General features: G+C 48.2%; 1 protein-coding gene across 1 annotated transcript; it reads left to right on the plus strand.

Annotated features, from left to right (window-relative positions):
- The first annotated feature begins 12,430 nt into the window (after window positions 1-12,430).
- FAM84A (family with sequence similarity 84 member A) lies at window positions 12,431-14,741 on the plus strand. The gene is made up of 2 exons (XM_015415310.1): window positions 12,431-12,646; window positions 13,390-14,741. The coding sequence occupies exon 2, from the start codon at window positions 13,427-13,429 to the stop codon at window positions 14,315-14,317; it is 891 nt and encodes a 296-aa protein (XP_015270796.1). The 5' UTR covers window positions 12,431-12,646; window positions 13,390-13,426; the 3' UTR covers window positions 14,318-14,741.
- The last annotated feature ends 802 nt before the right edge of the window (window positions 14,742-15,543 follow it).

A 15,543-nucleotide genomic window follows, 5' to 3' on the forward strand; every position in this document is an offset into this window, starting at 1 on the left:
TCCAACATTGGCTTCTTCTTATGTTCTTATGTTTGTAAACATTGTGGATGATGGGTTGGCACAATCCCTTAAGTATATGTAAATTAATTCTAAAAGGATTTTGGATTTGACCCAGTCAGCTTTTTAACTTGATCTATCCTAATTCTCCTCCTTACTGCAGTCCTTGTCCTCCATGGCTTTTGTCCACAAACATCCGTTATTCTCAGTACATCTTTTTGGTGGTAAAAGGGGGACTCCACTCCATTTTTTACCAGTTAAAATGCGGGTTGGATCGAACACGTGGTCTTGTTCTTTTCCACTTCAGTTCTTGGATTGCAGGCTGTTGTTAATCAGTTTACTGGAACATTTACCAATATATATTCCAGAATAAATGCAATAAATAATCTGCTTCCTATTTGAAGATATTTGAAACAAAACAAAGGTACAGGGACCAACAAATTATGCAAGCTTTCAAATTGAAAAGAGATAATTTCTCTCTATTTTTATCTCTATTTTCAACTTCAGCTGTTTTTTTCTGAAATAACTCCACTGCTCTTAGAGCTTTCTCATTTAGTTTTACCATGATAAAACTACTGTAAATAAATAACTAATCTTGAAGCTCCTCCAACCATAAAAGGGTTTTCCCACAGGGTTACAGTTGAAAAAGAGAGAGAGCAAAGTCCTGTTCCATTAATGGAACTCAGCTGGTGGCAAAGAAGAAAAAGAGACAGTGTGGTGTAGTGATCAGAGAAATAGATCCAAACAGATTTTTTTTTTGCTAACTCATCCTGCTTCTCCTCTTATTACAGGCTCCCATCACACATGCCTTTTAGCCATACAGATCCTTTCTGAAGACAAATGGAGGAGAGGACAACCATCTACATCACCCTGAGCTCTGGAGAGGAAGGGTGGGGTGAAAATGTACTAGAGAGACCTGTGGCATAAGATGAAGCATCTCTTTCTCCGTGCATAGAGGGTTTTTGTTTTGTTTCATTTTGGTTTTGGTTTTCCTTTTGGACTTGGCTGTCTTCATTATTTGCTTTCTTGAAAGTGTTATGTAATCATCACTTTGATTATTAGCCAGCTTGGAAAGCATGACCTGTGGTGGTGAAATGTAGGCGTAGAAAAGAAAAAGAAACAACAGCAGCGCAACTTGTCTCAAACAAAATCAGATTAAGGATTTGCAGAGCTAGCCGAGGAGAACTCAGCCCAGTTATTGCCAAATATATCATTATTATAATTTGCATACCTTTTCAGGTAGTACTTTGACACCTTCTAATTCAGGATCTAACTATAACACAATAATATGAATACAATAATGAAAATACCGGTATAGCTCTGTAGGTTTTTGGTTTTTTAAAAATCACAGAGAAGATAGAAAAGCTAAAAAAGGAACTGAAAATTCAATGATATTCTCAAATACTAATGAAGCTCAAATATGGTGATAACAAAAACCAAGCATGTTACTCTTTATAGTGATGTCAATGAAATCAAATGATGATTTTCTTGCCAGTTTGCCATGTGAAGTGTACGCTTACCTTTAGGACTGCCACAGTCCATTTCAAGAAGAATATGAAAAGGAAGCATCGTGCTCTTCCATTCAGACATTGTCCTAAATGCTGCTCTTGTGATGATGCCTATTTAGGGTTGCCAGGTCCCCCCTAGCAACCGGCAGGGGATGGGAGGGTTGCCAGATCGAGGTTGGAAAACTCCTGGAGATTTGAGGATGAAGCATGGGAAGAACAGGGACCTCAGTGGGGTACAATGCCATAAAGTCCACCCTGCAAAGGACCCATTTTCTCCAGGGGAACTGATCTCTGTAGTCGGAAGATGAGCTGTAATTCCAAGAGATTCCACAGGTCCCACCTGGAGGCTGGCATCCCTATGGTCTTGTGAGATCCATCCACAACATACTAGAAACTAGGACCAGATAAATGTCGCTCATTCCATTCCAGAATGTTCTGTAGGGTTTGCTGCATCAAGCAGTCTATTCCATATCCTTCTGATGATCCATTGAGAATTTCTGTGAACTGTGCATGCATACACATTTATACACACTGTATACATGTTCCATGAGTGTTCGGATCTGTATTGCCAAGGATAATTGGCTCTTGGACAATGATAGGTTACATCCAATCCCCACAAGATAGTTCATATCCAATCCCCACCCCCCAAAAAAACCCAATCTGGAACACACCAATCAAAAATGAGCAACAAAAATGCATATTCAATAGTATGAACAATTTGGAGTAGAATAGGATGTTCCAGGGAGATTTCATATTGGAAAGGAATTCTCAAGTATCCCTACTAGAAACTTGACAGCTGTATCTTTTGCCTTTAAACCACTGCCATATTAACTCAGATGCATTAGCTGTGGAGTGGATTTTTCTGTTTCAAGCTTTAAAGCTGCTGTATACCACAGGATTTTTTAAAAAGTTGTTAGAGATATAAACCCCAACTCAAAGGCATCTTTTTATTTTTAATGAATCCATTCTTATAGCTCAATGGCTTTGAACGGCAACCCAAAGGCATCTATAAAAGGTGACACAGATTTTAAGAGGTCATTTGGTTGTATAGTCTGACTCTTTCAATCTGAGACAAATCAACCAAAATAGGTAAAAGAATATGCAAGACATTCCACGGACAATTCAGATCACAATGCCATATTCCAAGGAGAATTCATTTGAAGTAGCACCCCTTGCATTTGTTCTAGCCTTGGGAATTTTGGCAGTACAGGTTAAGACAGAATGAAATGATAAGGGGATTGTCTATTACATACAGATCACACAACAAAAAGTAATTTATACATGGATTATACTGTGTTGATTTTTGTGTTGAACCCAAACACTCAAGACTTACAGGATAATAATGTCTCATGGACAACTGGCTGGCGATAGTGACTAAGAAGAACAGAAATGTTGGGGTTAAATTTGAATAAGGATGCAAGAGAAGAAATATAAAGTGATTTCCTTTATCATTGAAGAGATAAAGCTGTATGAAACTGGAAGATATATTTAGTAAGAAAAAATCTTATTAAATACAACTATGAGTGATAGTTTAAGGGGATGCTGCCATTAGTAGAACAATGGGAAAAACTGGTATTATTCTTCTTTGGAAGTAATCAAAATAGTAATCTTATAAAAAATAAATTCTCTCTTTCAGCTTCTGCCAATAAGATTCAATGAGGATCTGATAAACAAAGAACCTTGTAAGAAAAATAAAGGACTTCAGATATAAGCCTTGGTGATACAGGATACGTACAGAGGAAGTATCTAATTTCATAATGTAAAGAACAATTATTATGCTGGCTGTCTTTGATCAGTTTGATAAGGTGAAAAAATAATTGGAATCCCTCCAATGTCTCTTTTATCAGAAAATAAGAACAAAGACACAAAAGAGGTTAAAGATAATAATTTATTAGCCAGTTTGCTTTGAGTCTAATTATGCACAAATACTCCTAAATCTACAAAGGCATATATAATAGATGGCATGGATTTTAACCAGGATTATCATAAATGTAAAATGGAAGATTGGATTTTAAGTTGTAGATGAATTCTGAAGTATCCCTACTGGAAACACTGTGACATTATTCAAGGTACAGTGGATTCTCAGAACTATTTCATACAAGTGAACTAGCCATTATTTTCCCCTTATACACACCCCACCTCACTGTCCCAATGTGAAATTCTGTGAAGAAATATGTGGGCTGTTCAGCACACTGTCAAAGACAAAAGTAGCTACCAACCATTTCTGTGATCACAGGAGTACTTACCCCAGCACCTAACCTCCTAGAAAATTTGCTGTGGACTTTTGGTAACACCTAGGGTTCCTCCGCTTTTGGCCAGTCCACCCCCAAAGAGCCCCGGTGTGCCCAGCATGCCTGGTGCAATGATGTCACCCGGAGGCCAGACACCACCTGGAAGGGGCCCAAAAGAGCGAGAAGGCCACCTATGACCATGGAACTGTCCAGTGGGACCAACAGGAAGGAAACAAGGTGCTGGTAAGCGAAAGGGTCTTGAATCACACTCAAGAAGATCCCTGGCAGGGCCTGTATACCATCACCAAGGTGCTAGATCCACTTTCTTATGAAGTCCAATGACAGCCATGTGCCCGAGAGGGAACACACCTACATGTAAATGATCTAAAGGAGTGGAGAGAGTGGAAGCCATCAGAGTGACACCTGGCAGAAGACACCCTAAACCTGTCTGAAGGTGATATGCCTTGGGTAGTTCAGGATTCCTCAGCTGAATGAGGGGATAACCACCATCCAGTGCAACCAGGTCCATAAGGTCTTACAAAAAGTACCAGACATCCAGGAAATGCTCTAACCTGGAGTCATCGGGCCTTCTCTGGAACATGGCGGCTGCTTCATGGGGGCCAAAGGGCATGAAGCGGAACTGGAATAACTCTTGTGGGGTGGCAAAAGCAGTTTTCTCTTTGTCAGAAGGTGCATGAGAACATGCCAATATCCCTTCGTCACGTCTTGAGCTGACAGGTAATAGGTAGTGCCTAGTTGATCTATTAAGATGTTGGCTCAGAGCATAGGGTATGCATTGGATTGTGCAATCTTATTCACTTCCCGGTAGTTGATGCAAAACTGGACACTCCCTTTGTGCTTGGGAACTAACACTACTGGGTTCCTTGAAGGCTGCAACATTCCAGAAACTGGTGGACTGGGTGCTGGCTCACTGTCATGGGTTCACTCTTGCATACATTGATGACATAATCTTTAGGCCTGACTGGGACACCCATCTCACCCCTCTCAGGTCTCTTTGACTCAGAGTTCAAAACAAACCCACAGAAAAGATTATGCTTCAGGGAACTCAAATATCTGGGTTCCAGGTGGGAAATGGCTAGTTACAACCTGTGCTGGAAAAGATGACCACTCTGGAGAACAGCCCAGTCCCAGCCACCAAAAAAAAAAAAAAATTGTGAAGGTTCTTAGGCCTAGTTGGATACTACATCTGCTTCATTCCCCACTTTGCCACTGTAGTTAGCACCTGATCCAACTGCCTCAAGACAGACCAGCCCAACAAAATCCATTGGTTCCGGTTGTGACAAGGGATTTTAACTCCCTACGGAGCACTCTCCTCAGCTCCTGTACTCCAAAACTGAGATTTTGATCGACCCTTCATCATCCAAGCTGATGCTTCCAACAACAGTCTTGAGGCCATCCTGGCACAAGAAATGGTCAGGGACACCGCACATTACTCTTTAGTAGGAAGCTGAAACCGGCAGAAATAGGGTATGCCACCACAGAGAAAGAAGCCCTAGCAGTAAAATGAGCAGTAGGGACATTGCTTTACTATATGTGTGATACCCCATTCATCCTCATGACAGATCAAGCCCCACTGCAATGGATGGCCAGCATGAAGGACCACAACACCTGAGTCCCTAAGTGGTATTTATCCCTTCTTCTTTTATTTTCACGATTCAGTATCAACCTGGAAGTCTCCATACCAATGTCGACTATATGTCACCAATCCATGAGAATGACCACACTATGATGACCATTGGGGAAAGGGGGGTGTCAGAGGATGGACCTCTCTCTCCCACAACTTGTCCCAACCTGTGCCCCAGCTCTTGGACAAGGAACGCCAACACCGAAGACAGAGCAGCACACAGCAGAAAATCAGGAGGGGGACAAAGCCAGCCGGAAGGGAGCCCCTAGAAGCAGCTGGCAGGTAAGACAGCATGGGAAGTCCTGAGCCAGCTCCTGCCAGCATCTCTGATGGCATCCAGAAGCAACATGAAGGGAGCAGACAGGAAAACCCCAGACGAGACAGCCATGTTGGAACCTGCCAGGAAAGAGATGCTGGGTATAGAGGAGATGCCGGGGAGAGGAATGGAGGGCTTGAGAGAAGGGAGGAAGGCTGGCTGAGCACAAATGGTAAGGAAGGCAAACTGAAGGAAAGCGGGGGTGGAAATAGCCAAGACAGTGGGTTTCATGGCATAGCGGAGATCTGAACTTGGCCCTCCCAGTATCCTAGTTCAACACTGTTAACTGCCACACTGTACTGGCTCTCAAGCACACAGGTTGCTGTGTCTCCCAAAACCAACCTTTGGGCACAGAATTTGAACACATTCTTTGACACCTTGTCCTGTAACACACTAGCTATATATTCAGCCCTTTGTACATTACTACCTCCATTCCCCACCTCCAGAATAGGACAGTGAAGCATTGCCATTGATTAGTACAAATACACACAAACATATGAGAAAAAGAAATGCTGTTACAGATCTCAGCAGCATGGAGGGAAAAGACTCTCAGCAAAGTGTCATGGACATAACATATTCAAAATGTTTCCAAAAAAGCATATTCATTTGTTACTGATGTTTTTAATGCTTACAACAGAATGAACGATGCAGGACACGGGTATAAGGGGCTCAGTTTGGTGTAGTGGTTAAGTGTGTGGACTCTAATCTGGGATAAACAGGTCTGATTCCCCACTCCTCCACTTGCAGCTGCTGGATGACCTTGAGCAAGCCATAGTTTTGTCAGAGCTGTTCTTGAAAGAGCAGTTTCTGTCAGAGCTCTCTCAGCCCCACCTACCTTACAGGGTGTCTGTTGTGGGGAGGGGAAGGGAAATGAGTTTGTAAACTGGGACTCCGAGTGAAGGGCGGGGTATAAATCCAATCTCCTCCTCCTCTTCTTCTTCATGCCTGTATCACACACAAATAGTCAATGTCCAAAAAAGGGAGAAATGATGCCTTTGGTCCTTCCTAAATGGCATCCTTGGCATGAGAGTACAATAAACATCACTAAACTACTACCTAGATTCCTCAGCTTACAATACAAATATTAAAAACCAAGTAGCAAAATCATATGACAACACTGAACTGTCATAAAAAATCAGAATGCCATATATGTAAAACCACAATATGATTGAAAGACAGCAAGAATCAAAAGAACCAGAGAGGAACTAGGGTGTGTGTGTGTGTGTGCCTAATTGCCTACCTACATCCATGGCAATCCAATTCGTCTTGGCTTGCTTCATGTTTTGTGGGTGTGGAGACAGTCCCACATTGACCTGATATATCACTTCAGTTATTAACTTCCAAGCAGGAAAGTGTCAGGGCTTGCATACCTGGAAGCATACTCTGACTTGGACTCAGATGTTGCTGGGTTATTAAGTGCTATTAGGAGGAGGAACAGAACTCAGTACATGGTCAGGGTTTCCTTATTCCTGTTTCACAGTCAGTTAAGCTCTGGCATCCTTTTTCCGCTCCCATAGAATCTGAGGGGTTTTCCTCCATCCCTGATCTTCAAAAAAATTATATGTTTTGATCATCACTGTATGAAATCTTAGCCTGGTATACTTTTTTTTTTTAATGAACATGCATATATTAAGAAGTGCTACAAAGACCGATTTCTACAATTTAGCAGCACCATCCCACTTTCCTAGGAGCAAGCCCCACTAAATAGACCTGAATAGGATACTGAATAACCCAGTGTAGGATTGTGCTGTTAGTGAGCATCAGAAATCCTACCTTTATTTGAAGTGAACCAGGGCACCTAGCCCATGTTGGAGTCCTCCGTCCATTTCAATGGCACTTCCTTCCCAGTAAAGGTGCCTTGGATTTGGTAATGATTGGATAGCAACCGGTCAAGTGAATCACGTGGTTTTATTGTTTATCTTCCTTCCCATTTCTGATTTGCTGTCTATGTTGAATAAACAGATAACGAGCAAGAGGAATGAGTCCTGTTACTGTGATCAGACATTCATTTCCAGTGTTACAAGAGTGTTGTTTTTCTTTTTTTTAATTAGCAACTCAGAGTGCCCATATCATGGAAATGCTACTCGCTTCAAAATGCCAAGTAAACATGCACTCTGTGGGATGAGAAGAGGGGTCTCACAAACTCAAGACTAATTTAGCAAGTAAGCAGCCCATTTGTCTCAGGAGCTGATACGTGTGTGACTTGAACCACACTGATACTGAAAAGCAGTCTGTTTCTTTGGTAGCTGCGTGCATCCTCAGGACGCTGAGGATGAACTGATGCTGCTGGTTCTAAAGTTAATTAAAGAGTAATCTAAACGAAGCAAGCATCTGATGAGATGCCAGCCGTACACAAAGGCATTCTATCCACCGATACCACAAGAAAAAGCAACTGACACACGGAACTAATTAAAAAACGAGACACTGCTTAAGCTCTGATCCTCAAACCATTTGCCTGGCTAGGAGACCAGAATCCATTTCAGTGTAGATGTGACCCAGGAAGCAGTCTGAGGACTGCGGGGACAGGCAAACTGCAAGCCACCAACCTAGTAATCATCTCACTGACATAACAGTGGAGACTCTGAGTCCAGACTAAGTGATGATTGCATGTATTTACGTATGTTGTTGTTTTTTACCCTGCTCTTCCTCCAAACAGCTCAGGGCAACCTATGTGGTCTTCCCCCCCCCCCTCCATTTGATCCTCAGAACCACCCTGGTGACATAGGTTAAGCAGAGACAGTATAAGTGGCCAAAGGCCAACCTGCAAGCTTCATAGTCAAGTGCATATTCGAACTTAGGTCTCTCAGACCTGCAGTCAGTGCTCCCTCTAAGCTGAGTTAAGGTGAGTTAGCTCACAGTTTTTTAGCCTCTGCCTCACACATTTTTGTCTTAGCTCAGGAAGGATGGCTCCAGCAGCATGGCAAACTAACAAGGGAATTGTTGCACTGAGATCCCATTGAGGTCAGTGAATCCAAGGATTGGATCCAACCAGATTTCCTGCTGCCTACAGAGGGAGGGGCCATGGCTCAGTGGTAGAGTATCTACTAGGCATGCAGAAGGTCCAAGGTCCAATCCCTGGCATCTCCAGTTAAAGGATCTGGCAGTAGGTGATATGAAAGACCTCTGCCCAAGACCCTGGCCAGCCAGTCTGAATAGACAATAATGACTTTGATGTACCAAGGGCCTGATTCAGTCAGTGTAAGACAGTGTCATGGGTTCATGTGTGTTCATGAACATATGAAGCTGCCTTATACCAAGTCACACCACTGGTCTATCAAGTTTCGTATTGTCGACTCCACTGGGCAGTAGGTCACCAGGACCTTTTATATCACTCAATACCTGATTCTTGTGAGTTTTGACTCATGAGACTTTGCAACCTGGAAAATTTTGCTGGTCTACTGACCTCAAATTTTGTTCTATCCAGTCATTTTAAATGGAAATGCCGGAGACTGAACCTGGGCCTTCCTGCATGAAAAGCCAATGACCCTCCCCAAGCACAGTGGCAGAACCTCTGCACCTTTGAACCAAAGGTGTGGGGGACATACACCTCTTCCTGAGCCACCATGGAAGGCTCCAGAGACAGTACCCCTCCAGTCCATCTTTAACCACATGAACACACATGACACCACTTTATACTGAATCAGATAATCAGTTCATCAAAGTTGGTATTGTCTACTCAGACTGGCAGAAGCTCTTCAGGCAGAGGTCTTTCACATCACCTACTGTCTCGTCCTTTTAACTGGAGATACTGGGGAATGAACCTAGGACCTTTTGCATGCCAAGCAGATGCTCTACCATGGCCCCTCCCCAACCATGGGTGGTAGCAGCCAGAGAACTGCAAGCCAGATTCATCTGCATCTAATAAATGGGTGCCTGGGGATGTACTAAAATCAATGAAAAGAATGTCGATTGGGAACAATGGGAGATGCTAGAATGCCCATTGGATATAACAGGAACTAGGAATGCCAACTGATTTACATGGAGCCCACTGAAATACAATACAGCACATAAAAGGTGCAATGAAAATGTGGAAAGGATGTGTCATTCCTGAACCTGGAATGACAGACTCCATAGTGGAATGATGGTCCCTGGTCACAGCAGAAGTATTCTAGGCCTGGAATGACAGCCCCTGGGACTGGAATCAGTGTTCTGTGACTGAAATGACAGCCCCAAGAGGAATGATGCTCTGAGATTAGAACAAATGTTCTGCAACTGGAATGACAGGGTGATATTTTTCAAACTGCAGATTACAGTCTGGTTGAAGCATTTTCAAAGAGGATGAGAAGAGTTCTGCACCTTACTAGACTTGAGTAGGACTTAACTCACCACAGTGTTGCAAGCAAGAACCAATGTTTAATTGAACTAAGAGAGATGATCTCCTGCATTTCCTGTTCACTGCTTTATTTATGTGCTTGCCACAATGTTTTGTTACATTGCTTTTTATAGTGAAAAAACTGAGTTAGAATAATTTTCTTTATTTTAAATCATTTTTGTCTTGCAAGCTTTGTTCCTGAATTAGTCCCGTGGAGCCCATGCAGAAAGAGGTTACATGCACACAACCTTGACTGCCTACATGGATGCCAAGGGACCCACAGACACCTCTTCTGGTGCCTGCCAAATGCTCGTAGAAAGTGGACGGAACCAAATGGAACTTTTGCCCACCAGGCCTTCTCATTGGCCAATGGTGATCTGATTGGTTGTGCAGACTTTTACAAAGCTTTCTGTTGGCAGCAGCTACTAACACAGCACAAGGATCTTCACAGTGTGACTGAGGATAAGCTATGGGTGTGAGAGAAAATATATATGTTCAGAGGTCATTTCGGGGGGGATCGCGGGGGATCGCAGTTCCCCGGGTGAGGTACTGCGGGCGGGGCACATGACGAAGCCCCGCCCCCTGCTTCCAGCCCTCATTCAGCCAGGAGGAGGCAGGAGAAGAGGGAGGGTAAGTTGCTTCCTCCCTGCCTCTCCCCACCCCTGCCTGCCTGGGGCCAGGGAGGGCCTTTGCGGGGCTTCCTTGCACTCCCGCCAGCATTGCAGGTCCACTGCCGGGCCCCTCATGGGGCTCGGCAGTGGAGCTGCAAGGTCGGCGGCGGCCGGGACCGTTGGGGGCGGGTTGTGTGGCCTTATGACACACTTCCAGTGATGTCAGGGGGTGTAGCATATGCTAATGAGTTGTGCTAATGAGTTCCCCTAGCTCTTTTTCTATGAAACGACCCCTGCATATGTTCACTTAAAAATAACCTGACTCCTTGACATTTTGTGGCTGGCTCCACCTTCTGCAGCAGCCATTTTGTGACTGTGCCCACCAATCCCAGTCAGAATTCCAAATGTGCCCACAGGCTCAAAAAGGTTGGGGACCCCTGTCAAAGGGAAGGCAGAAAGCACAGAACTACTGTTCACCTGTGCCTGAGACACTAGAGAGCCAGAGACACTCAGAGTACTTGCCAAAAGGGGTCAGTGGCCTGAGATGCTTTAAAGAGATCCAGATATTAAAATCTTCATATAAGAAAATATACATCCCTAAGAATATGTCATGGGATTTTCCACAGAGAGACTGTGGGGTGGGTACTGTGGGTCAGTGGTCAACTGAGTGGGCAAAAGTGCTCAGGGAGCTCAGACAAGATGTGACACAGGTGAGGGAAATAGAGGGTAGGAAGGAAGGACACTGTGGGGCTCTTGGGAAGAAAAGGGATGGGGGAGTGGGCAAGATTTGTCAACAGGGCAGAATGAGATGGTTGACAGGACTCTGGAGGGAAGCTGAACAGCTGACCAGCAGGATAACTACTGAGGCAGAGCTGATTTGGGGATAATTACATAACCTCCACAAATCTTAATTGAAACGTAACATATTTCAGCCCTGAACCTAAGCACCAAAGGATAGCAGGGGCCCTAGGCAGAGGTGGGCAATGGCAAACCACTTCTGAACCTCTCTTGCCTTGAAAACCCTACAAGGTTGCCATGAGGCGGCTGAGACTAGACAGCAAACACAAAATACAAAAAAAGTATTTCATTCCACGCCAAGGTTTGTGATTGCCATTGCAGGGCACTGTTTTTAACCCCAGAGTCTGCCATTCCTCTTTGGGGGACTGTTATTCCAGTCCCGGGGGGGGGGGCAGGTTTCTCTAAACCCTTTCCACATTTTCGTTGCAACTTTTGTGCGCCATAACGCCCATGCAAGTCAATCGGGCATTCCGGGCGCTGCTTACATCCAACAGGCATTCCAGCATCTCCCATTGTTCCCAGTGGACATTCTCGCCATTCACGTTAGTACATCTGGCTGTTCGGGTCTCTTATGAAGCTGCCTGTCTGTCAGGTCAACAAAGCCGGAGGCGGCAGAGGGTGCACTAAACGGCATAAGGATCACAGCAGCAACGCGCGACGCGAAAGACGGCGACCTGCAGAGCTCCGGCACTCTCTGCCTCCCTGGGCGGAGCGTCTGGCGGGGAAGGCGGCTGGAGCGGAGCAGGGGCTTCCCGCCTCGGCGACTGCTGGTTCCTAGCCGGCCCACGAGGGCGCAGCCAGCCAGCCAGCCAGCCGACCCTCGGCCGGGCTCCTGCGCGAGGCGGGCCGACGGCCTGGAATCCCACCCTTGTGGCGATGTTTGACACCCCGGAGGCCGGCAGCGGCTCGCCAGGCGCAGAGCCGGGCAGCCAATGAGCTCGTCCAAGGGCGGGGCTTTCCCAAGCCCGAGCGGCTGCTACTTGAAGCCTCGCCGGGGCGAGCGAGGGGAGCTCAGAGCCGAGCGGGACCGTCCAGGTGGAGGAGCGCCAGGTGGAGGTGGATGCGGCGCGCGTGCCAGACGGAGCCGGCAGCGCCCGCGCTTAGACGGCGGTGGCTGCTGCAGCTGCGGTCGCCGCGGAGGACCGGACTGCGCCCCTCCGCAGCCCCCATGGCGGCCAGGCGACTTTAGAGGAGTTCGGGGGCTTCGTCAGGATCTGGGCGATTCCGGGTACGCAAAAGGGGATCGGGGGATGATTCTCTTCCCCCGCGCACACCCGGCGTGGCGATCTGTTCGCTTCCCAGGAAGGTCACCTCCCGGGCAGCCTCGGCTGGGGTGGGCATGTTGCCTCGGGTCAGGGGGAGTCCGGGCAAGGAGCAGCCATCGTCCGCGGACCTTTCCCTTCTTGCCTCCAGCTGTGGGGCTCTCCCTCCCTCTCTCTCTCTTCCCCCGGTGTGGGGAAGGGGGGTGGGGTGGGCGGAAGGCAGCGACAGCTGGTAACAAAGGAAAGAAACTCTCCGGGTCTCTCTGCCTCCCTGCCGGCGCTCCGCGGGGAGGTCGGGTCTGGTGGTGACCCCAGAGCAGCTCTGCCCCCCCTACCCCAGCCAGTCTCCGGGGAAAGCCCTCGCCGGAGCGGGACTCCGGGAGCGGTGCAGCCCAGCGGCGGAGCTGCAACATCTGGCTGCCAGGGAACAGCCCCTGCCCGAGGACCCGCAGCGAGATCGGGGGGGGGGGAGCGGGGTGCGTTGGGGGCAAGTGGGACGGATCCGTGGAAGAGACGCCGCTCCTTTGGCCAAGATGGGGCGCGGAGAAGCCGCCACCCCCCCCCCCACAGACACACACACACACGCCCCTCATTCCTCTCGGGTGCGCCTCGTTTCGTTTGGCGACGCGGGTGTTGTTTGTGTGTGTGCATGTGTGCGAATCCTTCCACGGGCTCTAATCCCCTCCCTTTGCCTTCCCTCCGCTCTCAGATCCGGCGATCCCTGCTCTCGCCTCGCCCTGTCATTGATGGGAAATCAACTGGATCGCATCACCCACCTGAATTACAGCGAGCTGCCGACCGGGGACCCCTCGGGGATCGAGAAGGACGAGCTGCGCGTCGGGGTTGCGTACTTCTTCTCGGATGAGGAGGAGGATCTGGACGAGCGAGGGCCGGCGGACAAGTACGGCGTGAAGGGCTCCGGCAGCCCGGCCCCCGAGACTCCCACCCATCACCACCACCACCACCACCACCCGCCGCAGCTGGTGCTCAGCGAGCCCCAGTTCTCCGCCTTCCGCGGCCAGGAATGCATCTTCTCCAAAGTCAGCGGCGACCCCCAGGCGGGGGACCTGAGCGTCTACCCGGTCTCGGCCCTGCCGGCCTTGTGCAAGCCGGGAGACCTGCTGGAGCTTTTCTACCTGGGGCCCTCGGACCATCCGCCGCCGCCCCCTCACTGGGCAGTCTATGTGGGCAGCGGCCAGATCATCCACCTGCACCAGGGCCAGATTCGCCAGGACAGCTTGTACGAGGCGGCGGCGGGGGGCAACGTGGGCCGGGTGGTGAGTAGCTGGTACCGCTACCGCCCCCTGGTGGCGGAGCTGGTGGTGCAGAACGCCTGCGGCCACCTGGGCTTAAAGAGCCCCGAGATCTGCTGGACGAACTCGGAGAGCTTCGCCGCTTGGTGCCGCTTCGGCAAGAGGGAGTTCAAAGCCGGCGGCGAGCTCCAGCCGGCCTCGGGCTCTCAGCCCCAGCAGCAATACTATCTCAAGATCCACCTGGCAGACGACAAGGTGCACACGGTGCGCTTCCAGAGCCTGGAGGACCTAATCAGGGAGAAGCGCAGGATCGACGCCAGCAGCAAACTGAGGGTGATCCAAGAGCTGGCCCTCGTGGATGACAAGGAGTCAGCACTACAATAAAATACTAGTACTACTACTAATTTTTTTTTTAAAAAGCTGAGCCCGACGAGAAAGGGGAGGAGGAGGAGGGCGAGAGACCAGCTCTGGCCCGGCCGGCCGGCGTGCACAAGCAGCAGCCCTCCTCCCGGACTCGCCGCCCCACGTGGCGGGCTGCTCCCTCTCCCCCCCCTCCCCGCCGCTCATTTCCCCCTTGGGGAAACCATGGCAACATTCCAAACGAAACCAGCATTGTTCCTCCCCTTCCCATTGGCCAGTGTTTGGTTCGCCTCCAGCTAATCATCGTCCTAAGAGCCGAGGCGGGGGTGGGGGGCGCGGTCGTGGAGCGGAGGGGAGGAGCCAGGCCTCTGGACCCGAGCCTCTCCCGGCAGCCGCTGTTGTTGGCCCGACTTCCCGGCGTGCTTAATAAAATATCAAAGCGATTTTCTCCCCCTCTCCCTTTTGAACGTTCGTGGCTTTCATCCGTGAGGAGGGCGGCGGGTCTTGTGTTTTGCTTCCCCGCGGGGGTGGGTTGGGGTTAGATTTCAGTTGCTCTGGAGATTTGGTGCGGCTGGTAGCAAATCCCGCAAGGGGAGGGGGCCGGCGGACTTCGCAGGAGCAGAAAGGTGTGGGTGGGGGATTTAATGGGGCACCCGGTTTGGTTCAGGAAAGCTCTGCCCAGGATCAGGGCGGTCCTATGCGGAGTCTTGACCAGTGTTTCCTCTAAGCTGAGTTAGTGTGAGCTAGCTCACAGTTTTTTAGCCTCCAGCTCACACATTTTTGTCCTAGCTCAGGAAGGATGGCTCCAGAGCAAACTAATTTATGCAGTAGCCACATTGCTTGCTCACAACTTTAATGCCAGGAGCTCACAAAGTAGAATTTTTGCTCACAAGACTCCACAGCTTAGAGGGAACATTGGTCTTCTTGACCCACCGAACTCAGCGTGGCCGGCCCTGCAATCAGCTGACATCGGTACATTTAGGCTGGAGTAACTCTGCATAGGATTGCACTGCCCATCAGGCCAAAATTGTGTAAATTTTAATGTACTTATTGTTTTATCTATCTTGTCATGTACAAACTTATTTATTGTTTTATCTATCTTGTCATGTACACCGCCTTGAGCCAGTTTGTTCCGGCTAGGTGGGATACAAATCTAAAGTAGTAAAATATAAAAGGCCCAGAAATTCCCCCTTAAAAAAAAGATATTTGATTATGGCTTGACCCCAGGCATGTTTACTCATAAGTAACCT

Source organism: Gekko japonicus, unplaced genomic scaffold (genome assembly GCF_001447785.1).
Source record: "Gekko japonicus isolate JY-2015 unplaced genomic scaffold, Gekko_japonicus_V1.1 scaffold539, whole genome shotgun sequence".
In the NCBI taxonomy this organism is placed as follows: domain Eukaryota; kingdom Metazoa; phylum Chordata; class Lepidosauria; order Squamata; family Gekkonidae; genus Gekko; species Gekko japonicus.

Excerpts from the sequence above, each read along its gene's own strand:
- FAM84A (XM_015415310.1), top strand. The coding sequence starts at position 13,427 with ATGGGAAATCAACTGGATCGCATCACCCACCTGAATTACAGCGAGCTG.